This window comes from Rhea americana, unplaced genomic scaffold (assembly GCF_003343005.1).
Source record: "Rhea americana isolate MKP2758 unplaced genomic scaffold, rheAme1 scaffold_273, whole genome shotgun sequence".
In the NCBI taxonomy this organism is placed as follows: domain Eukaryota; kingdom Metazoa; phylum Chordata; class Aves; order Rheiformes; family Rheidae; genus Rhea; species Rhea americana.
In genome coordinates, this window is record NW_028186394.1 from 333,033 (window position 1) to 357,365 (window position 24,333).

Genomic DNA, 24,333 nt, shown 5'->3' on the forward strand with positions numbered 1-24,333 from the left:
GCATCACAGCCAGGAATGGGGAAGAGTCCTGGGGGAGAACCCCCAGGGCACCTGAGGGGCTCTCCCACCACCCAGATTGGACCACAGACCCCCAGCTCATCAGTTCCTTCATGCCCTGAAAGAGCAAGTGATTTTGCCACCATTTTTTAAGCAGAGGAACTGAAGCACAGAGAGGAGAAAAKATTTTTCAGAGGTCCTCTAACAATCCCATAGCAAAGGCCAGAGCAAAACACAGGTGTCCTGGCTGGCAGGTCCCCAAGAGGCAGGCCAGCAGCAGTCTCAGCCCAATGCCCTTCCTACCCTAAWGTGGACAGGCCCTTCTACCCTCCTGCCCTGGAGGGTTGGTGAGTCTGGGACTTCTCATGTGCCTCATGCTTCATCTGGACTAATATGTTTAATAACCACTGACAGATCCATCTACCATGAACTTATAAAGCACCTATTGTCCTCCCTGAGTTTTCAGCCTCCAAGACTCCTGCAGAAGAGAGAGTTCCTCACTTGAATTACAAACTGGGGAAAAACAACAACAACAACAACAACAACAAAAAAAACCCTTCCTCTTGCTTACTTTGAGGGCTCCCCTTAGACTGACTAATGGTCCAAGGAACATGGCATAACTAGTTGCTCATCACTCCCAATGTCACCAACCTCTCGGGTTCTCCTCACTTTTCCCTTTTTCCCAGTTGAACAGTCCTGACCTATTTGGACTGCCCCAAGGAGAAATGGAAGCTCCATCCCCTACCCATCCTGTGGCACGTGTGGCTACTCACTCATCCCGGGTATAACAGGGGTATGGGAACATCTGCACGTAATTGCCAGGCTCCACGACATCGTGGCCAACAAATGTGTTGATGAGGGCACGCTCCATCATGTCTGGAGAGGAGAGGCAAAGGTGAGCCACGTGGCATGGGCAGAGGATGGAGGGCAGCCCTGGCAAGGAGCTGGTACTCACCCTGGATCCAGACAAAGCCATAGAGGAAGTAGAAGCGCCCACCAGTATTGGGGCCAGGMCGCCAGTAGGCTCGTCGGATCTCATTGGTTTTCTCAGTGAAGCTGGAGTTCTGCCGAATCTTGTACATGACATGAGGGGGGAGCGAACCATCCTTGTTGGTCTGGAAGATGACGCCTACGGGAATGGAGGGAAGGCAGGGAGGGCACTGGCACCACAGGAGCCTAGTGACACCAGCCAACACACTATGACAGGCAGGAACATTAGAGCTCTGCTGGCACCCCCAGGATCAATGTGTCCCCAGTGGGCCAAGTCAAAAAGCTAGCCCATGGCTATTGGGACCAGGGAAGGCTTGCATGGCCCTGGCACAGGATCCAGCCCAGGGCAGGCAGGTGACATGGATCCATGGTAGGTGAGCTATAACAGCCTCAGGACTCTGGGCCTTGTCAGGGCTTGGCCAAGATTGAGGAACAGCAGGAGGGAGAGGATGGGTACTGTGAGCAGGAGTTGGCACAAAGCCAATTCACTCAAATCATGCATGAAAGCAGTCAACATTCCAGAGCTGGCTCTGTGCCTGGGGAACGTCTGGCAAATGACATATTTTTGGGGACCATCCATGAAGGGACTGATTCCTGGGAACATACTAGCAAAGACAGTGACGTTGTCCTGATAGGCCTGATTCAGTGTGTAGTTGACAATGCTCTCCTCATCCGGGAAGCCCTTGAAGATGTCCACACTGACCTGGCAGGATAGGAAGACTAGTGAGATCCCATTGGCCCTCAAGTGTCCAAGATGTAGACCCCGCACACACTGCGGAGTATGTCATTCACAGCGACCCCTTAAGTTCCTGCTTCTCAGCCATCATCTGGGCCAGCCCAGCCCACAAGGCCCCGCTAGTGGGGCAGAAAGCCCTTGGACAGCCATAAGACCATAGAAATGGGCACCTCTGCCTTTAACATTTCCCATAAGCTTCTACACCAGAGAAGCCACCATCTCCTCCAGGTGTCCCATAATTGTTTCTCCCTGTGATAGGGAAGATGCTGTAACCTGAACCTGTGGCCTCAAAAAGGTCAAAGCAGACTTGACCCCCTCTTTGGCCCTGTGTTCTAGATGTTGAGTCCTGCCCTGGCCCCCACATGCACAGCCTCACCTTGGACATGAAGTGGACCCAGCCGCAGGCAGCGTTGTCGATGGTGTCCAGCTGCTGGAGCAGAACACTGGCATTGGGCAGGGAAAAGTTGCCATTGAGGAAGCTGTGAAGAAGGTTGCTGTCGGAGACATTCAGGATCTCTGGGTGCTTGTGGAGGTCAGCTGTGAACTGGGACAGGGAAGCAGATCACAGAATCACATAATCACAGAATGATCGAGGTTGCAAGGGCCCTCTGGAGATCATCTAGTCCAACCCCCCTGCTCAAGCAGGGTCGCCTAGAGCATGTTAGACAGAATTGCATCCAGGCGGGTTTTGAATAGCTCCAGAGAAGGAGACTCCACAGCCTCCCTGGGCAACCTGTTCCAGTGCTCTGTCAAGATAAGGGAGACGGAGTTGGGATACTCCCTGCCTCTMACTGCTGCACTTCCTATGGAGACAGACAGGACCAACCCTTCCCAGAACTCCTCTTGGGAACAAGGGGGGCAGAGTCCATCTTGCACAAGGAACCCAGCCCAGTGCTCGCAAGAGCAGGGTAGGCACCCAGGGACAATATGAAAACCTTCACGTGAAGCATCTGTTCCTGTACCCTCCCTCTTCCCATTAGCACAGAGGCTAAGAGAGGTAGGCAGGGGCAGGAGACCCCCTGCTTGCACCTGAGGCAGTATGGTCTAGTCAGGTTCAGGCCCTGCAGATACTATCCTACCTGCTGAAGCCAGCGAATGCGTCTCTGCAGCCTGCCCTCCTCCAGGTAGGCCCTGATCTCAGGGGAAATGCTCATCCATGCTTTGGCATAGTGGGTGACGTTGCCCACGAAAGCAAAGGTCTCATTGGCCTGGGGGGAAGAAAGTCATGCAGTGGTTATGGGCAAGGACACCCAACTCTCTAGGAAGGCATTGCCCTCCACCACTAGCAGGCACAGAGACATCTGCCCACCTCCCTGCAGGCATTGCCATCCCAATACACTCCAGAGTGGCAACAGATTTCCAGTGGCACTGGCTGTCAGATAGTTCAGCCCTGGCCTCATACAGTGCACCATCCCTGCTGAGCTTGTCTGGGCAAGCATGTTCTTCTTGGAGCAGGGGTGGTGGGAGAGGAAGGATGTGGGTCCTGGCCTCTTGCACCATCACAAACCTAAGCCCTCACCTTCAGGATGACCTTGTCTACTTCAGTGCCCACAGGCGCGTAGAGGATTTTGGGATTGCTCGTCATAAGATGTACAAGGAGGCCCAGGTTTCGTTGCTCCTTGCTGGTGAAGCCCAGAGAGCTCATGTTGCCCTGCTTCAGTGCCTCAGGCTCAATTGTCCTGCAAACACGGGTCAGTCCTGGGTACAGGGGCTTTGGGAACACATGGTACCACCCAGCATGCCCCCAAATGCCTCGGCAATGGAGCAGCACAGGTCTCCCCATCACGGAAACCAAAGGAGGAAGTGGGGGAGCTACAACAGCACCATGTCAGGTCTGCCACCAGATAAGCCACCCTGCCAGCATGCTCCTCCTGCACCTCCCCTGGCAGTGCCCACACACTAAGGTGAAAAACTCACCCCAGCCCTTCCACCCCCAGCCCAGGCTCCCTGTCCTCCCTCACTGCTGCTAAGGTGGAGGATTTCACAGCGACTCCCAAACCAGTGAGATGCCACAGTGGTGTTGCTTGGCATGGAAAGCTTCCCTTGGCCAAGGCCACATGGGCAGAGCATGGGCTCAGGGATTCATTGTGGTACCAGTCCCAACCAAGGGCTCAGCCAGTGATGGTCTATGTTCCCTTTATCACTCGCCCTGGCAGGGTGGGTTCTCCTGCACCCACTGTCTCATTGGGATGGGAGCACCTAAGCACTCAGCCATATGCCATCACACCGCCGGCGCGCCCAGGCTTTGCATCCACCTCCTCCAAGGGCTCCTACCGGTTGTTCCCACACAGGATGGGCTGCAGCCCAGCCCACAGCTGCACGAAGGCTGAGAACTGCCCCTGTGGGTTTTCACCGCCTGGCTCCTCCTCCCTATTGCTCTCCTCCTCTGTTGTGGTGTTGCCACCTGCCGTGGCGTTGCCACTGGCCCAGCCAGTGCTGTTGGCAGTGGGTGGCGGGGCCTTGCTGGCACAAGCTCCTTTGGGCAGCAGCTTAGCCAAAGCTGAGAGAATATCCATATCATGGAGAACCTTCTCCATCTCCATGAGGTCCTCAAGGAGGGCATGGAGCCGGTGCTGGGTGGCCGTGCTGTTCACCTCATCCAGCTTCAGCTGCAAAGTCAAGCAGATAAGGAGTTATCCCTGGCCAGAAAACTAGTGCAAAGGGGCATCCTGCTCATCTGCTACTGAAGAAAGGGACTCAAGGGGGACCTCAGTTATGGCATGTCCCTTTTCCCTGCTAAAGGGCTAGAGTCATGCCCAGCTGGGGCCCAGGACTTGTCCTACTGAATCCTTAGAAACTGGACAGCAAGAAGCACTAACAGAGTCTTGGTGGGGAACACAAGATGCACCCTGCAGGCAGGATGTCCCCTATAAGTCACAGAAAAGGACACATTAGATGAGGATGGCATGAAGAAGGAGACTCTAGACAGGGCCTTAAGAAGTCATGCCACTAAGGTCTTCACCAGTAGGGATTTCTGCAGAGGACCCGCTGGGAGGACACAAGGTGCTGGGGCACCTTGTAGTGCTCTGCCCCTTGCCACATCCAACTGGCAGTATGAGTGGGTACCAGGAGAGGGCCATCATGTGCTGTCCCTCTGGAGTGGAGAGGCAGGAGAAGACTAATCCCAGGGGCCTGTGGTTCTGGGCAGCAGGGAGACACCCTGTGAGAGGGTGGAGGGCGACCAAAAGGGGACAGGCCGTGTCCTGAAGTCTGACACAGAAATCTGGGCTGGGAAAGGAGTCCTATGGTCCAAGAGCCTGGCCCAACACAGCTCCCAGCAGCTACAGAAAATGAGTCCAGGACACATCCTTGTCTTGCACTCACCCTGCTGAYGATTTTGCGGGCATCCAGCTGATCCTTGAGCTCAGTGGCCAGCTGAGCAAAGCGCTCCTCACGGGCCACCTGGCTCCCGTTGCACACCAGCACCCGGTAGGCCTGCAGCAGTGCCTGCTGGCTGGGGGCTACATGGAGAAGATGCTGCAGCCCCCCTTGGCTCTGGTCGCATGTGAGGTGCTCCAGCACTGGTGCCGTGAAGACAATATTCTGCAGGGCAAGGAGCCAGCAGCATTACTGCCCCCAGAGTGAAGAGCCTCCAGATGGGCTAGGACATCACAGCACTGCCCAAGGCCCTGGTGATTTCTCCTGCTCCATTCTCATGTCCCCCCATCTCTGCACTGGAGATGGAGGGCAGATAGGGGAACTGTCCCCATCTCGGGCGCACGGTGAAGACCTGGCCATGTGCCATAACCAGCCCGGCAGAGAGCCCAACTGGAGCCCAGTAACTCCCTGGAGGGGTCTGCTCCCCGTATGGCTCTGGGATATCTACCTGCAGAGTCTATCTTCCCCAGCATGAGGCTGCTCACCTCCATCTCTGTGACGAAGGCCTGGGGGTTGTAGGAATCGGCGGGTCCCGGCGTGGCACTGGTGAGGCCCAGAGCTTGTGAGAGCAGGTGCAGCAGGGTCTGCCTGTGTGAGGCTCTGGAGGGGTCGCGCAGGGCCTTGTGTATCAACCCTTCCCGCAGGGTCCTCCAGCCACTGGGAAGGCTCTTCTGYAAGAGGCACCTATAGCAGTGGCTGTCTCCAAGGCCCCCCTCTGTTCCTTCATCCCCTCAAGTATACATGTACATAGTCTCCAGGGAGGGCACAGGGAAAGGGGACATGTAGATCTCAGGGAGTACAGCCCTTGGCAGAGCACGGAGCTTGGTCTCCACAGTCAAGGTCACAGGAGTTGACATTTTTTGCCCCATTCTCCAATATCCTGGACATGCAACCTGTGTGGCAACCCATGGGAAACCAAGGCACAAAGACTGGCCTTCCTCAAAGTGCAGTGGCAGTGCCAGGATGGGACCAGGGCATCCCTAGTTCCTGCTCCAGCCACCTGCTAATGTCTCATCATATCCCTTCTGCTTGGAAAGACAACCTCAAGTAACTCTGCAGTGTGGGGTAGGGCTGGGGCAAGCCACGCAGGTGTACAGGGGGAGGGAAGGACAAGCTACACCCTGCTATGTCCTCCACCTATAACACCAAAACACTTCTCACCTCTAGCTTCATGATCTTCTCACTGGGGCCAAACCGATCCCACAGATGTCTCTCATGGGTGTTGTCAGATGCTGAAGGAGAAGATCCAAAATAAAGGTGGTATACCTGCAATGGGGACGTGACAGGGTTGGTGAGCATGCCATGGAAGAGCATGTTGAGAGTGGAGGGAGCTGTCTGCTCAGCAATGTCCTGGCATGAGAGGCAAGGGGTAAAAGGGACCACAGGGCAGGATGTGTCCCTGCTGAGTGCCTGCTGGCTCCGCATCATGAGTGTATCGTGATCAGGACTAGGGCTGAGTCAGGAAATGCACATCTGCTGTTGCAGCTTAGTGTCCCTGGATAAACTCGTCCCACACCATCAGGCAGGGCCTGTCCTGTTCTGCTCACTTACCTCCCGGAGGTCGATACTGGATCCCAGGAGGAGCTCAGCTGTGCTGTTGGGAAGGGACAGATTCTGCGTGAGGAAATGGTGCAGTTCACCCCGGTCCTTGGCTGCCCACGCGAGGGTGAAGTCAGATCCTGGCAAAGAGCAAAACAGTCAGCACAAGGTCAGAGCAGCTACATACAGCAGGGACACATGGCATGACCTCATGGAAGGGACATTTCACACCTGGTGCTGCACCTGCATGCAGGGTCCCCAGGGAGGAAAGAAAGTGATGGGGCTTGCCATATCACAGTGCCATATCACTTGGTGGCTGGCCTGGAAGCAGACAGGATGCCCTCACCCTGCTGGCTGCTGCTCCAAACCCGCATCCACCCATCTCCACCTGCACAGGAGTGTGCGGGCTGGCAGGGCACAACGCCTACCTGCCTGGCTGCTGAAGTGAGTCTCCATTGAGCTGGGCTCACTGCTGCTGAGGGCCTCCAGGCGCCGACGCAGGGACTCCAACTCCTCTTCCAGGCCTGGGTGGTCTGGGTCAAACAAGTTACTTTGCTCCACCACTTCACTGAGGTGCTCGAGGAGCTGTGTCACCCTGAAGCAAGCAGAGCATCATGGGAGTGTCAGCCATGGGCCCTGTGGCCCTACTGCTGGGTTGGTGTGCTCCTCCTCAGAGCCAGGGCACRGCCCTGGGGTGGGCCGAAGCCCCTCAGGGGAAAGCTGTTCCTGCCTGGGACAGCATGAGTGATTGTCCAGCTACACACACTCCCATCCCTAGGAGCTTCTCTTGCCTTCATACCAAGTWGAAACACATACCAGGGATGCAAAGGAGAGCACCAGCATCGCAAAGTCCCTGAGGGGCTATCTCCTTCCCTCCTCCCCGTAAACTGCCAGGTACCTGAGACATGCTAACCCAGGGGGAACAGGCTGAGATGTCCTCTGCACCTTGGGGACCCAGAAGACTACACCCAAATGCTTTGGAAGATACAGGCTGGTGCATTTTTCAGATAGGACACTGCCAGCATGAGAAGACATATGCTGCACACATGTGCTTGTACTGTGTGGGATGAACAGGGGCTGGAGGAAAGGAGAGCAGGGAGAGGGCCCAACTTACGTGGAATTAGAGTACTGTAGAAAGCCAAATTCATCCCGCTGGCCATCTGGACACAGGGACTGCATCACAGGTAGGATCCCAGCTGAGGTTAGGGGGGCTGCCGTGTAGAAAGCTGGAGCCAGAGGAGCCCACACAAGAGCCAGGAGAAAGATAAGGGGCAGGGGAGCAGAGGGCCACCGGAGAGAGACACTCAGTTCAGAGAGAAGCAGGAGCACTGCACCACACGACCACCATGGGAGGTCACACCTCGAGGCAGGAGGGCAGACGGCAAAGGTCAGAAGTCTGCTGCTTTTGCTGCATTGTCACATAGGGTCTCTCCTGGCTGCAGGGATCTGGACAGGCTTCTCCTGCCTGTCTCCAGGGTACCCAAAGAGGCTCTTAGGCCCTACTCGCCCTCTTCAATCTGCCCACTCCCCTCTGGGTGATGGTGGCCTTCCCACCCCAGGATGATGCTGGACTTCTGACCCTTGCCCTTAGGACTGCCAGCAATCTCCTCTGGCCTCTTGGCCGCTCTTGTTAGTAAGTCTGAGAGGCACCGCTGGATTTCCCGAGAAAGAGGAAGAAGAGAAATAATATGACAGGGTGAAGAGTTGGCATCCACAGCTCTCCAAGCACCCACGGCCCCTTCTCGAAACCCATCCTCCTCCCTGCCTGGCTGCCCCAATGTGCGGCTGGAGGAGGTGAGAATAAATGCAAACTGAAGCAGTGGGGAGAGATGAAAAAAAAATGAGCAATGAGGAGAGAGCAARCATTCACCCACAACCCTGGTACTTGATGGCTATTCCTAACCAAGACGTTCACATGTCCTGGGGTCTGGAGTGAGACAAGCCCAGCAGTCCTATCTGTGGCCATCCCTTATGGGGTGAGCTGTCTCCAGACAATGCCTCTTGGGGACTGAGACTCCTGCAAAGTGGTGCCATTTTTAGGAGTGTCTCACCCCTGAACCTGAAGCTGTATCAGGCACAAACCCACCTGGCAGAGCCCTGACTCTTGGCAGGGTTTCCTGGCTCAGCCTGACGGGAACTGCTAGTGCGAGGCTGCAAGGGTGTCTGGGACAAGCCTGGCCTCTCACTCCTAGTGGGGATGGTGCTGGGCTCAGCAAGGAGGGCTGGAAAGAACCCTTTCCTTGGGAAGAAGGCCTGGGCTCCACTCCAGCCCAGTGCCTGACATCTGGGTGGCAGCAAGGTGCCATAATCTGGAGATTTTGTCCTGAATAAACATCAGCCGGCTAGTTCCCCACACCTCCAATCAAGAGGTTAACACAGCAGGACCTTTCTCTTGCCTGTCTCCACCAGCAGCCCTGGTGGACTCAGAGTTAGGAGATCAATGCTGTTAGCACAGCCGCAAGAGACAGGAGCTGGTGAAGAGGTGCTTCTGGGCACYGAAAACGGATATCCCAGGGCAACATTACACAGGATAGGCCAGCAGCCTGGCCTGGGTGGGCTGGGAAAGCACTCTGCTCTGACAGTTGTGCCTCAGTTAGGTGACAAAGCCAGGCATTGGGGCACTGGGCATGTTCCAGTCCACCATCAGTGTGGCACCTTGCTGTGCTCCAGGCCCTCTCTAATAGTGTCCCAACCTCACAGATCCATCCTGGCTGCATGGGGTCGGGACAAGTCACATGACAGCAAGGGAACTGCGGAGCCCTCTCCAGCCATGTCACTTTGGGGAACAAGTGTGGGGGACCACAGGCAAAACTGGGCAATCACATGTTATGTCAGAGCCAGCATCCAACAGGGTTTGCCCCAGGAAAGAGGCAAGAAGGGACAGGATGAGCCTCTGCCTGGTCTGGAAAGCCATTTCCAGCCTCAGTCAACCTTGGTCACAGCCATGATCAGCCTCAGCACCTGGTAAATCAGGCACTGGCTTTGGGCAAAGAAAACCAGATGAAAACACCACCCTGGACTGGTCTAACTAGCGCAACACCAACGGGGTCTGGGGCAGTCATAGCTGCAGGCACAGCAGAGAAGGCACAATATGGCCCACACTGGGCTGCCCAAGCTCATCTTCACCAGCTGAGAAGGAAGGAGATGACAGGGTTACAGAAGTGCAGATTAGGCCAGAGTGAGTGAAGCCAGTGGGCTCCATCTCCCCAACACAATTCACTGGCAAAGGCAGGGAAAGGGAGGGAGAAAGAGGTACCCACCCATCCAACCAACTTACAGACTGGAGCATGCAGTAGAGGCATGGAGGGCAGGCGGGCAGGGATGATGGTGGGAAAGAAAAAGAAAACATGAGAGAAAAGAAAGAAAAAACAAAATAAAAAAACCCACAACACATAGACTACACATCAGAGCCAGGGTGGGGACCAGCACTCTGCCCACCGTCGCCCGTAGTTGGGCCCCGGCACTCCTTGCAGCTTGGCTCTCCCTCGCACACCACCAGGACACAGCTGAAACACAAGCTCAGACCACCGTTACCCTGGGCCATGGCTGGGGTCCYGGGATCCATCACCCCACTTCCTCCAAGTGCCTTTGTACAAAGACAAAGTCCCTTCTGATGTCATCCGAAGGTTGTTCGTGCCTGGTCACCCCACAGGGAGCTTCCAAGGTTCAGAACAATATTGCTTTTCTAAACCCTTCTGTTTCTGGACCCGCCAGCCCAGAGGCTGAAGGTGTTGTCTGCCTATCATCTCAAACCCTTGCTGCAGCACCCTGGCACCCACCATCTAGTGCTATATCGCTGAAAGGCCCCTGCCCTTTGATGTCTCTGCTGGATGGCCCCTCTACTGGCTCTCCTGGCCAGAGATTCCCCCTAGGCCCCAGGCTGCCCCCAGAGGGTCAGAGAAGCTCCCCAAAGCCTCAGGGTGACCCCATCCTGATCCCAAGTGAGGGTGCTCTGCATATTGCCCCAACTCACACTCACCTTCCTTCACAGGGATGGTAGGCTTTTTCTGCCGCAGCCCCAGGAGGATGAAGAAGAGCACCAGGGGGATGAAGATCTCAAAGGCTAACACCCACTGTGGATGACAAAGTGGAGGGGACCATGACACTTTGGTAGAGGACCTGGCTACCAAGGAGGAGTGCGGGCAGCAGCACAGGGGTCTCTGGGGCACCCCTCTGCCCTCTCCCAGGAGATGCTACAGCTGCRGAGGTGGCTTGGTGTGGTGTGGGGCCAGTGCCTGTATCTTGCCAAGTGACTGATGGCACTGCTGTGGCTCAATCCCACTGGTACCCAGAGATGAACTGGAGCCTGGCCGTGCAGGCTAGTTGCATCCGGGTTATGTAGTGTTAGAAAAATGGAGGGTACCTGGAGATGGAGGGCACTAGGCTGGGCAAAGCCTGGCTATCCTCTGAAGCAGCCCTGGGGTGGGACTGAGCCCTCAGAGCCTGGCTCCACGTGCCCTGATCCTGGGAGAGCCAGCACGAGTGTGCACGCCAAGCCCAGGCTGATGCTCCCACCATTAGGAGACAGCCTGGGGGTACCTGAGCCACATGTGTGGTCATGGATGTGGTGAGGCCATGCCCACAGGACACAAAGGCCCTGTTATCCACCAGTGCTCTCCATCACAGGGACAGAGTGCAGCTTTAGAGGGTCAAATCTACAACCAACTACCTGGACACTTGATTTTTTTTCCACCTCCCATTGAACCTCAGTGTCCTCCATCCTGCAAGGAGAAGAATTCCAAGGAGATTGAGAGTGCCACTTGCCTGCCCTGTGCCCTCTGCCTAGCACCCCCTCCACGCCATCCCAGGAGGCAACCAGCTGCACAGGATTTCCAACAGCAGCACATAGTAAATCACAACAAATCCTCAGGAATCCCTGACCCCAATAGCAGGCACAGCCCAGGCTGGGCTTGGCACACCGAGACCCTGGGTACAGGTACAAACACCTTCAACCACTTCCTGTAGCCAGTGGCCAGCCTGCTTGGCTTGCTGTCAGCACAATCTCATCCTGGAATGCCCGATGCTCAGTGGAGGCAAGGAGAAGGCTAGCACAGCAAGCTACACCCTCAACAAGCTGCTGGCCCTGGCCATGGACTTGGCAGTAATTGGGGGCTCTACAGCAAGGGAAGCACCCTGGCAAGGCAGGCAGGCCCCTACCACACCACCAGTACTGGAGCTACCAAATTCCCAACTAGGCTGGGTGCAGCGTGGTGCCTCAGTTTTCCCATGCTGAGAAAGGGTACCAGTTCAAGGGTGTGATGCTATTGGTGGTGAGTTTGCACGGACAGTGGCCAGAAAACATCAAGGCCCTGTTTCTGCCCCTGCTGCCAAATGGACAAACATCGTTGCTGGGGAAACTGAGGCACAGGGGACAAGGTGAGTCTACCTCAACCCACTCCAGGACCAGACCAGAACCCAGGTGTCCTGGGAGCCACACAAACCCAGGTATGTTGGCAGAAGCGCCGTGCATGACATTATCCCAGGACTGCATTGGCCTAGGTCCCCAAAGCAACCTCCTTGCACACTGGGAACCACTGCCACCTCTGGTGCTGCAGGTCCCAGCCCTGTTCATGGGGAAAGTGCTCACCAAGGCACCTGCAAGCCACTCCTGTCCCACCGTGCTCCTGCTCCAGCCCAGTCACCTGTGTTGACCAAGTGCTAGCTGCTTCCATGCGAATGGAACACCATGAGGAGCAAGCCTAGGACCTCAGGGTCTTGTGGGCAGGAGGCGATGGCGACAGCATGCATCAGGGAACCCGACTCCTACACCACGCTCCAACAAGCTCACTTTGTGGGAGTGGACCTGTTTCATACCAGGCAGGCAGGGCTGGGGTCTGATGGGATAGAGACCTAGCAAGCATCTGCCATGCTTAGCCTGGGAGCCCTGGGAAAGGCCCCTGCTGCTCAGTCATCCATCCATGCCATAGGACATGCCAGCTGGGCCCTCAGGATGTAAGTGGCCATGATTCCTGGGTCAGGTTTATCCCTGGCCACTCTCCCAGGAGGTGGGCTTCACCACAGTCCCACCACCCTCCAGCTCACTTGCACACTGCCTGGCGAGCTTTGCCCCATGCCAAYGAGCACTCTATCAGGCAATGCCTGGGCACAGCTCAGGGAAAAGGCTCACCTCGTGGGAGAAGACAACAGTGGCTCAGCCTAGAAAGGACACCTGCAGGATTTGTCCAGAGGCCAGGCCAGGCAGAGATAGAGCCATGCCCAAAATTTGGCCAGAGCCCCATGCCCCTAGGCAAGATGGACACCCCCCTCCCCATCCTGAGCTGCATCCTCTGGCAAGTGGACACAGAGCTGAGCATTGGGTTGGTCTCTCTGGGCTTTCTGGGGAAACACAGTTCCCTGGTTGGCTCTCCCAGCCTGGGCCACACTGGGGTTAGGACAGCTAGAAGCAACTCTCTATGCATGGAAGGAGAGCAAAACCAAGCCATCCTGAAGGATGCTGTTCAGTAGAAGTGCCCTCCCGGTGAGTCCTAGTGCTTAAAAGAAGCTATGGAGGATGAAGACTGTAAATCATCAACTGGGTAACTCAGTATAAATCTAGATTTTAACATGAAGAGAGGATTTTAAAATGAAAGTGACTGCTTGGAACGACAGAGCCAGCAGTGGGTGACAGGAGGCCRGGCCTTTCTGCTGGCAGCAGCCTCGCTACCCCTCTGGACTCCTGCAAGGGCTGAGTGAACTCTGCCAAAAAGCTAATTCAGCCAAACAAATAGGCAGTAAGCAGGGGGACCCCCCGCACGAGGATCCTGTGCTGGCACATGCCCGAGGGACTCCGGCAGTACCTCTGGGACCTGCTAGCATGCCATGTCAGCGCAGCAGGCTCCTGCGCATGCATGGCCCTGCTCCCAGGCTGCATCCTGCTCTGGGGGCAGGACAGAGCTGGGGAAGGGACTGGCACTGCTAGAGGGGACAGGTCATGCCACATCCCCTTGCCAAATGTGTCCCACAGCCACATTTGGAGGCAGCTYGCTTATACCCTTAACTCTGCCCTCTCCAGCGGCAAAAGGGCTACAAAGAGCACAAGGGCCTTGGGGAACAAATGCTTCCCCAGCAGTTCTGTCCCAATGCCACGCCAACCCCCAGCCCGCAGGCGAGGGCCAGCACGACAGGACTGCTGACGCCCCGTGGGGCTGGGACACCAACGCTGGGGCAGGAAGAGGAACCATGGAGCCCAGCAAGCTTCGAGAGTCACTTTCGGCTCTCCGCCCTGGGTGCCGCATGCCCACCCCACAGTGCCTCCACCCACCTGCCACCAGCTCAGTCATCTGCTCAATGCCAGTGCGGGGAGGAGCCGGTGGGGATGAGGACGCCAGGGCACTGTGGCCAGGAGGAGCAGGGCAGCAGGGGTGAAGGCAGCCAGGGAGCAGGCCCAGTCACTTGTCGACACCCCGGCTCCTGGGTTTTGTTTTAGAGAGTAGGAGACACAGGAGAAACAAGGGCCCGCTGGGAAGAGGCTGATCGGAGGCCAGAGGATGCCCAAGGAGCGAGGCTGGCCAGCCTGGGAGTGGTGCCAGGCCGTCCAGCTGCCCCACTCTGCTGGGGGATCCCTTTTCTGCGTGGCATGCCGAGCAGCTGGCACGGTCCCCAGTGTTGCGGCACCCCTCTGCCGGGCAGGGACGGGTGTCACGGGGGGCACCCAGGCCCTGCCGCGGGCAGCCCGTGGGACCAGCCACCTGTTGCGCGGTGGCCTTTGTCCTCCGCCGGGAGCCCTGTTTACCACACGCACAATCAGGCCTCTGTACACAAACATTTGCGGGTCTGTGCCCTCCACCGGCACTGCCTGGCACCTCCCGCTGAGCCCTGCGTGCCAGGCGGGTGCTCGGTTTGGCACTGCTGAGAAAAGGAGGGCCCTGTTTCTTTGGGGTTTTAATTGTTTGTTTGTTTTTTGATGTGGGTCATTGACCTTTCCATCAACTTGTCTCCCAGAAGCTCAGGGCCAGGGAGGCATAGACATAGGGAACATGGAGCCCCATGGGTGGTGGGGCACAGCACAGTGCCCGCCTGTCCCTCCTGCCCACTGTGGTGAGGCTGTTGGAGGCCATAGGGCCGGAGTGCCCAGTAAGACCCACTCCAAGGTGGCAGCCCCCAGGGCCCGGCCTCGCAGCCCCTCAGGTCATCACCGCTGGGCACGGTTTGACGGTGAGACCGCACAATGTGCCCTCAATGCCCTCGACATCTCTGCCACCCCCTTAGGGCATCCTCCCTCCATATCATCCTTCCCATCTCATATCCCTTGCCCGATGCTGACTCCCCATTGTGAGGGCTCCATCCTGGACCCAGGTACCATCCTTAAAAAAAACAAAAAGAATACCAATCCCAAGGCCATGCAGGGACAGACTCCCTGGTCCTTGCAGCTTGCCAAGAGGGCACCAGTCCTGGGGGAGGCTATCAGGAAAGGAGCTGGGAGGTCACAAGATATATTTAGCCCTGGCTCCCTGCTTTCCCCAGCTTCAGGAAGGCAAGAGATGAAGCCCTAGGTGATGCCAGCATGATGTGGACATAAGGCACATAGCTCTTTGCTGCGTGGACACTCAGCTCCTGTAGCACCACGCCAACTGTTTAGAGCCTGTGCTGCACCCTGCTATGGCAGGGAAGGAGCACAGACCAGAGAGGAGAAGCAGCTGGGCAACGCCAGGGCCATATGACGCAGCACAGCCTGAGCAACAAGGAAGCAGCCTCCTGTCCGGGGAAATGCTGTGCTACAGCTTGAGGTCAGCATGATGCAGCTTGTACACTGTGAGAAGGGTTTTGATGGTCAGGCTGATGCTGGGCTTCAGCAGGACATCATCCCYGTCAGCCCCAGCTCTGGTGGCTCAGGACACGGGTGGCAGCAGATACATTGGAATGGCCAGGTTGGGCTTTCTCCACAAGGTCAGCCTAGCCCAGGATGGAGGCAGCTTTCTGCATGCTGAGCACCACCACTGAGGGTTTGCTCCTGCCCACTGCCAGAAAGCTGCCTGCGCCTGCAGCAGCACCAACAGGCTGTCGCCTTATGTAAGTGCAACACAGCAGAGGAGCATTAAGAGCCCTCCACTGGCCAAGACCCCTCCAAGCTAGGGTGCAGTTGCTGCCTCCAGCCCACTCCCCTAGCTCYGAAACCTGTGGCAACCCCAGTGAAGACCCCTCCATCCCAGACCTGCCAGATCTGCACCACCTCCAGCCTGAGCCTGGCACCAGGGACAACTGAGCCAGCTCCAAAATCTCCCAGTTCCTCTCCCACCTCCTTGGTCCAACTCTGCTTGGACCAGTGTACCACTAACTCCAGACCAGTCCTGACCTCTCCTGCCATTGCATCCCCTTCCCAGCTCAGTGGGACCCCTGGCAGTCCTCCAGGATGTGTTGCATCAGCCTCCAAATTCATAGCAGAGCTGGAAGATACAGCTCTGCTGGCTGCTCCCTGACAGGACAAGACCAGACTTTCCTTCCCTTCCAAGGGTGGAAGAGTAAGTGGGGGGGGGGGGGCAAGAGCAGGACTCCTGGGCACCTGCTGTTTGCCATCAGGATTCTCTCTGGCTTTGGTCATGTCCCTCCTGCRCTCTTTGCCATAAGAAAAAAAAATACCAGCTGTTCCTGTGGTGCAAGCAAGCCAATGCTGGCCTTGATCCAGCTGAAAGAGCACCATAGACAGCAAGGGGCAAGCCTAGCCTAACAGTGAAAAACCCTGCACTTGCTGCAGGAAAGGGCATGATTTACCTCTTTTCACTGGGGAGGGATGAGAAGACTACAAGCCCTGCTGTTGCCACCTTTTCTCCACTAGCCTCTTCCATGGGTCCAAGCTCTGCCCACAGAGACCAGAGGCAGCAGGCATTGGGGTACCAGCCCACAGAAGCCCCAGGGGATGGGGTACATCAGTTTGCAGAGAACCAACACCTAAACTTTTCCAATGGCATTTAAAGGACAAAGAAAAAGCTTTGAAATTTGGAGCCAGTAAAACACTGAATCACAGCGTTGTCAAATACCTGCAAATATGACCTTACAGCTGGGGAGTGCAAACAGATCAAAAGGCTGTCTCAGTGAAAGAAGAGACCAGAGACTTCAGAGGAGCAAGGCCCCTAGCATCCCAGCCAAGCACTCTGAGCCTATCTCCTCTCTGGTCCCTCTTCAAATATCTTACTCCTCTCCTTGTGAAGAATGTTTCCATTATATCTAAATCAGAACATCACTTGATGCACCTTGAACCCATTGCCTGTTGTCCCATTAACATTCAGCTCCAGGAGAGCTTGTCTCCACCTCTGTACCCTCCCTTTACACACATGCCCAGATGACAGGCCTGTGAGGTGAGTTCAGGACACACCTTGGGGAGGAGGAATCTGGAGGTAGCAAGTTACCTGGAGGAGGAACTCCCTGTATTGGATGACTAAAGCTTTTTATAACCCCTTCACCCAAGTAAGAGCCAAAGACAGCTCCTCCCCCTGCTCTGGCCCCGGTGCCTTAGGTGGGTACCAGAGCAAAGGATCCAACAGGACAAGCCATTGGGCAGCTCTTTCAGACCAAGACCTTGAATGGCTGCAACCAGTGGAGAGGTTCTTCTCCCACCTCTTGATTTTGCCTTCCCACCCCACAGAGCATTTTGGTGAACCTCGTTTCTGGAGCTGCTCTCATGCTCTCCAGCCTGGTGCCAGGCACCACTCTCCTGCAGCTACCAGCACAACCTCCATTCGCAAGCTTGCCACCTGCCTTGCAGTGGCTCCTTACCCACATGTTCCCAGAGGAGTTTCTCGGCACTAAAACAACATGGGGGAGGGGAGGAGAGGAAGGCAGAGAAATCCAGTCTGATCCTCTGTCACTCTTGCCCCCAAATAAACCCCCTCAGAATGGGAGACTGGCATCAGCCCTGCTCCCAGTAGTTGATAGCACAGGGTCCAACTGCGACAAATACAACATTGGAGACATCCCATTGGCTAGACACATTTTGCCACCCATGATCCACCATGCCTGTCATCTCCCCATAGAGCAGCTCCAACACTGCATAAAGAGGGTCAGTGGGATCCAGCGTAGCATTAACGCTTTCAGCACCTGGCCTGCCACCCAGAGGTGGAAAGGCTGGAGCTGTTCAAGTCTACCTCCTTGCTGAAGCACAGGGTCAAACTCCACTAGAGTCAGACAACAGTCATCAAAAATCCCCATGGAGACACATCAATGAGTTGCCCAGGACTGCACCTCACCAGGCAGCCTGTTCCAGAGCTGAAGGCCAAAAAAACGCTGCACATCCAGTGAAATGCAAAGGTGGAAACAGCTCAGCTCTCGGGGGAGCCCAGCCAGAAGAGCAAGGCAGAAGGAGAGGCTGTTGCTCCAGGAAGTCCAGGTCCACCCTGTCACGCTGCTGCCCAAGCCCTGACTGGATTAAACACAGCAGCCCAGAGCTCCTTGCCTGCAGGGGCCAGCACAGCCTCCCAGTAGAACGGCTCAGGGGCAGAAGGAGCATTTTTGGGCTCCTGCAGACATCCTCCGGAGAGCTTTGCACAGCCACAGGGAGGTCTGTCACCCCCAGCCCCTCGCTGCCCGGTGGAGAGCGCCGCCCAGTGCAGCTCCCTCCGGCCGCCTCACTCCAACGCTGCCCAGGCCCTCGCTGGCATGAGGGRCAGCGATCTCCCAGGCCAGGGGCTGCTGTGAGCCCGGGACTGTTTGCCGTTCAGACATGGCTGCTTCTCACAGCAGGAGGAGGGAGCTCGGCCCTGCGGAGGCCAGCGGCCGAGCTGCCGCTGCTCGCACCCAGGCCCGAGGACGGGACAGCTCTCACCAGCACGGAGCGGCCGGAGAGACGAGGGGAGGACGCCGGCCGAGGCAGGGCACCGCGTGCACAGGCTGCGGCCCAGCCGCAGGGGAGGAGCGGCATGGCGCCTCGCGGCCGCCCGCCCTCTCTTCAGGCCTGCTGCGGCCATGAAGGAATCGGCAACAGGTGCCGGCTGCGCTGCTCTGGAAACCGGAGCAGGAGGCTGCCCACCCCGGCCGGGGGCGAGCCAGGCGGGTGCTGCCTGGCACAGCCRTGCCGGTGTTGCTGCCTCCTCCTCCTCCCCCCCCCACCACCACCACCAGCGCCACTGCAAACACAGAGGTCAAAGACCATCCGGAGCTGGTGCAGGGCCGGGCCCAGCGGTGGGCTCCTAACTGCCACCCCAGTGCCAGGGCCGGCTTTCGGGAGCACCCCCGCAGAAACAGGGCACGCTCCTCTGCAGAGGTTCCCAGCTGGAGTCGCAGGCCCGAGTGGTGGAGGGAGCTGTGCCCTGCTGTGGGAGACGCCACAGCAGCTCCCAGACGAAGAACGATCCTCCTCTTCCTCCTCTCACCTGGCTTATTTTGGAAGCAACAAGGTTACCCTACATCTGACCTGCTCCCATTCAGGGGGAGAATGGGGCAGATTCTTTTTTTTTCCTTGGACATTAGAGCAGTGGGAGCTTTCCCAGCTCTTGCCCAAGCAGCAGCAGAATGCCCACATCCTCCCCAGCGTGAGGCCAAGCCTTCTCCTGCTCCCCAGCTCGCTCCCAGCCCTGCAGCGCTGGACACAGCCTCTCCCCACCCCAGGCTCAGACTACAGGAGCCCTGCTGACACTGGAGACGGGCCGACAAGCGGCTCTTAAGTCTCCACTCCTGTTCACGGCTCCTCCAAGAGGGTCCTTATACAGCCAGCACACTTTGCCAGGCTCACAACATCCGCAGCACCCTTCCTTCACTAAAAAGCCAGGAACTTCTGTTACCTTTCTTTTCCGAATGCATTTGCACAGAAAGCAATTGGGAATGCAGCCAAACACCCTTAACTTTGCCCTCATGCAGCACCTGGGAGTAATCTGAGAGTTCACCTGTTAATTTTAAATCCACTGTAGACTTAAGAAGCTAAAAAGTCATTTGAAACTACCCCTTARAATATCTGCCCAGAGAACTGTCCACCTCCAGGCCCTTTGTAGGGCAGAGTTTAGGTTACTTACTGGATTTCTTACCTTAAGGAGATTTAGACTTAGGAAGGCCTCAAGTCTGGACTTGCCAGGACTATAAAGAATTGCATTCCCAGAGTGTTGTCTATCTTTGGAGCACTGATCATCTTGGCTTCACTTCATCTAAAGGTGATGTTCTCCTTGGACCTCATCATCCCAGCAGCTCCTGCCTGAACTTCCATCATAGGAAGAATAAAATCCTGGCCAAACCCAAAGCAGCCCCCAAAGCAGAAAAGCAACTCTGGGCAGTCAGACACTCTCTTGCAGACTCAGATCAAGTGCTTACAAGGACTCCATGACGCAGTCAAGGAACGCCATCCTCACCAYAATGCAGGTGCTCCTTAGACACAGACACAAAGCAAACAAGTTGATGATGTCCTTACTCTGTGAAGGGTGCATACTCCTCCCCCACTTCCCCTGCGGGCTCTTTTTCCAGCCACAGTCCTGGATCCTGCAGCTGGCCAAGCCTTTCTTCCCTCCTTCTCAGCCACGTCTTCCCTGCTGAGTCCATGCACATCATGTCTCAAGACCACAGCGAGGGTTCCTGACACCACCATCACCACAGAATTAGGCCTCTACCACAGAACAAATTCTTCTCAAGAAAAGAGCAAGGTCATGAGTATCTCCACAGAGAACTGAGGTGCCAGTGGGGCCCAGGGACACAGAAGGGCTACAGAAGCAGGTGACACATGGCACAGTGGTTCAGGGTAGACCTCTCCCAAGAARGTCACCCAATCTCACAGCCCTACTGCACCAGCTCCTGCCAATCTCCCAACCAGGGCTAGGACCTGCCAGTGCTGAGCATCCTGAAGCATMCAAGCAAAATGCAGAGATTGAAGACAAAGTGTCTGTCCCAAAACAGCTTTTGCGCCTCATTACATTGCTAATTCTGAAATTCCCCCCCAAAAAAAAMCTAGGTGCTGAGGGTGAATGCTAACTCATTCCATCATAGGAGCACACACCCCAGCTGCAACACCAGACCGAGGTCCAGAAAGGCAAGRTGACTTTCTAGGGTCACCCAGTAGTTCAGTGGCAGAGAAAGAAGCTGGCCTCAGTTCTGAGTTCCAGCCCAGCGTCATGTCAGTCATAGATGCTGCTGAACATGAGGAGTCTGCATATCAGAGAGACCCTCCTGTCCCTCATTCCAGTGCACCAGAGCTGCTGGCCTCAGTATTACTGGGAAGGAAAGGCACTTTGAGGCTTGCACTTGAGGTCAGTGCCCTGGGCCAAGCATGTGGCCATGATGACGTCTGGCTGCCTGTTGGGAGAAGGCAACACATACACCACATACCCTCTGTGGGCTTAGGAGAAGACCAGCAATCCCTGCCTAACTGCCACTCACTTGTGACCTACCATGGTAGACGTCTTGTGCTTACCCCCCTCCATGCTTTAATCCCTCCAGCTTGACCTACTAACCTCTGTCCAGCATAGCAGGATTCCTCCTGGGGTGCTGCAGGTACCTGGGCTTGTTTTAGCTTGATGAGACCTGCCTCTGAGTAGGGCATGGGAAGACAACTGTGAGATGTTTCACCTACAGGGAGAACAAGCTGTGGGGATCAGCACAGGTTGACAAGGCCAGGGCTGAAAGGCTGGACTTTGGCATGGGTCTGACTCTACCCTGGCAGGCAAACCTGCCTGTCAGCTTTGCTCCCTGGCTGTCTGGGATAGTGCAGAGCTTTGGCAGGAGTTTGCAGGCTGGTGTCYGGGTAGCCAGCAAGGTGGGCAGACACCTGAAACACAGGGAGCTTGAGTTGACCACAGGACTCAAAAGCAGCATCAGCAAAAGAAAGCAGGAGACAGGCTTAGGTGATGCCTGCCAGGTRCAGACGTGTCCTCAGGGTACAACTGCACCAGAGGTTGCACCCAAATGGGCCACATACCACCCTTTGCATGGAGTGGCAGCTCTCACTTTGGTACCTGGCTTATGTTTGTGTGCCACCTTCTATGTGCTCTGCACACGTAGCAGCTTTGTGCAGGTCAGGGGATGCCAGTCTGGTAGCCTTTCCCTAAGCGCCATGCCCTGCTCACCACCTTCAACAAACAGGGATCAGGCAACACTTGTCTTCAGGTAGGGGTGGAGAGGCTTGGGCACCTCCTTCCAGGTCCAGCAAGCCTGGAACCAGAAGACTACTGCAGCAGCTTTTTAGGAGATTCACTCCCACATCACCCAGCTGATTTGGGAAGGAGCAGCGAGGAGGGCCAAAAGAGATGCACACCTCAGGTTGCAATCCCACCAGCCACAGTCTCCAAGTCTGGAGCAGATGGCAAGGGGCAGTAGATGCCAGGAGCAGCCAGCAAGGCACAAGATAGCTGTGCCAGCCTGCTTGCCCATGGGCAGCAGGGAGCCCCCGAGGGCAAAATCTGTGGCACACTGTCCCTTCCCGTGGCCACTCAGCTCCACTCAGGGTGAGGAGCAGAGATGACTCAGCCAAAGAGCAGCTCCCTCACCCATCTAAGTGGGACAGAGGCTACCCATGTGGCAGGCACCTACCCACAATGCAGGCTTGGCCCAGAGCTGCCCATGCTCTCCCCTGGCTCAGGTGGACTCTGGTGCTCTGGATACCAGGATGGACCAGAGTCTGATGCTCCTGGGTGCTTCCAGCAAGGAAAGCATGCAGGATCAGGCCTGCAGGATATTTGGGAGCGAGAAGAGGAGGGAGAATTACCAGCTCGGGAGCAGCAGTTTGCTACCCTCCCCCAGCCTCTAAAAATAACCAGCTCCCTTGGAGCCCAGCACACCCATCCCCCTTGCAGAGACTGCCACCGATGCAGCTCTGGGGGTTTTGTCCACATCCCTGGGGACGGTCCTTCCCCAGCTCACTGGCCAGGGCCCCTTTCCCCAGGCACCTCAGCACCTTCCCATTCCTCATGCGAAGGCCCAGCATGACAGGTAAACGAGCACTTGGGGGGCAGCAAAGAGCCTCCCCAAAGTTGGAGGTYTGCCCCAGCATCCTCCACCTTGCCACTGCACCCCCTTACCACCAGCCTAGCAGGAACATGCTGATCCACTGAGCCTGATAATCCCCCCACAATACCAACCAGGCAGAAAATGCCAGGGAAGGGTTAAATTAGTTTCGTGACTCCAGCGCTATATGCATACCAACCTGCCATCCATTTGCCTGCCAGCAACCAGGTAGAAGAAAAAAAAAATGCCTGCTGCCTCTCCTTCTGCCAAGCCTAGGAGGGGACCCGCCAGAGAGGTGAACCCCTAGGGAACCCCAAGTTTCTCTGGCGTCCAGAAAAAGCAGTAGCACTTCTCTCCAGCACACAGAAAAGATGTGGCTCTGACCCACATACGGTTTGGAAGCCTAATTATAGCCCGCAGATACCAAGAGCTTGGGAAATGCTCCCACGCCAGAGATGTGGCCCCTGAGACCAGAACCCTGCCAGCGCCCAGGGCATTTGGATTCTCAAACAGGTCTAAGATGCAAATGGGGAAGCTGCCTCCAGTGGAGATTAGAGCAGAGGAGAAGGAAGAGAGACTGTAGCCAGCCAGCAGGCCTGGATTCTTCGAGCAGGCACCCACACATGGTGCCCGCTGCTGCCAAAGGCCTTGGTTGCCTCCCACAGAGAGAGGCACATAGTGGGGTCTCTCATCTGCCCCTGCTCCAACTGTTGCTGCTATGAGATCTGTGCCACCAAGCTGTCCAGCCTGCTGTGGGGCACGGGCACACAGACGGACATGCCAGCAGCTGGGCAAGGAGGGGCTGCTCCGAGGGGTTTAGGAATAGACCACATCCACACTCCTCCAGCCCCCAAGGCAAGCAGACATCACTAGGCTTCTGCAGCCACCACCATGCCATGCATTATTCATCTCCAGAGCCTGGCACCAGCAGGGAAAAAGGTGGAGACGAGCAAACAGAAAGCGAGTGAACAGAAAGCAACGAGATCCAAACAACATCTACAGAAACCCCAAACTCAGGATGGGAGGGGGCTCCCRAGCACAGTCACGGCACCCCAGGGAGGCTGAGCCTCCCAGCCGGGCAAGGCCAGCAGCTCCCACAGGCTTCCCACTCCACCAGCACAAGGGCCTGGGTGAGCCTGCCCTGCTCAGGGGAAGGGGCTGATTGCTGCCCCTCTGCACCCAGCTCAGGGGAGGCAGGACTAGGGACATGGGGTGGCAGCCTTGTCGTGCCCCCCCCGCCCCCAATCTCCACCCCCACCCCACCCCAGCAAAGCTTTGCCACCAGCACAGCAGCTTTGGCCTTCCCAGGGACTGCAGAGGTGCCGAAGCTCACAGCGCCTGAGGCTGCTGCACCCCAGCCGCGGCAGGCACAGCACCCCGGCGGCTGCAGAGCCCCGGAGGCCAGGGCTGGGGCCGCTCTGTGCCCAACCCCCCTCCTGCAAGGACCCCCTGCCACCCTTTCCAAGGCCCCACCTGCACCCCAGGTCCAGCTCAGCATCCTCCACGCAGTCCCGACGCCCCTCTGCACCCTCCAGGGGACACCCCCCTCCACGCACACAGACATGCATCCCCCCCAGGTGCAGCTCAGCACCCTTCAGGGACCCTGCACAGGCGCCCCCGGGGCTCACCGGGCTCCGCCGCTTCAGCGTCACGTTCTTCCAGAGCAGGAGATGAAGCTGGTGCAGGAAACCCATGGCGGAGCCGCAACCGCGCCGCAACGCGCAGCGCCGCCGCTCACCCACCGCCCACCGCCATGCCCGGCCCGGCCCGGCCCGGCCCGGCCCGGCCTCCTTTGTCCGCAAGGGGCGCGGAGCGGAGCAAAGCAGACGGACCTCCTGTGGCCC

The 24,333-nt window shown here is 56.9% G+C and overlaps 1 protein-coding gene across 1 annotated transcript in view; it reads right to left on the reverse strand.

Moving 5' to 3' along the window:
* Window positions 1-24,316, reverse strand: part of ABCA2 (ATP binding cassette subfamily A member 2) — a 46,010-nt gene extending 21,694 nt beyond the window's left edge. The window contains exons 1-15 of the mRNA XM_085308305.1: window positions 24,118-24,316; window positions 10,620-10,713; window positions 7,755-7,851; window positions 7,069-7,235; window positions 6,653-6,780; window positions 6,263-6,367; window positions 5,587-5,772; window positions 5,048-5,266; window positions 3,998-4,332; window positions 3,243-3,402; window positions 2,803-2,931; window positions 2,100-2,267; window positions 1,594-1,690; window positions 953-1,126; window positions 771-873 (exon numbers count right to left, since the gene is read on the reverse strand). Of these exons, the coding sequence (XP_085164431.1) occupies window positions 771-873; window positions 953-1,126; window positions 1,594-1,690; window positions 2,100-2,267; window positions 2,803-2,931; window positions 3,243-3,402; window positions 3,998-4,332; window positions 5,048-5,266; window positions 5,587-5,772; window positions 6,263-6,367; window positions 6,653-6,780; window positions 7,069-7,235; window positions 7,755-7,851; window positions 10,620-10,713; window positions 24,118-24,183 (2,228 nt within the window). The 5' untranslated portion in view covers window positions 24,184-24,316. The remainder of the gene's footprint in view (window positions 1-770; window positions 874-952; window positions 1,127-1,593; window positions 1,691-2,099; window positions 2,268-2,802; window positions 2,932-3,242; window positions 3,403-3,997; window positions 4,333-5,047; window positions 5,267-5,586; window positions 5,773-6,262; window positions 6,368-6,652; window positions 6,781-7,068; window positions 7,236-7,754; window positions 7,852-10,619; window positions 10,714-24,117) is intronic.
* Window positions 24,317-24,333: the final 17 nt, after the last annotated feature.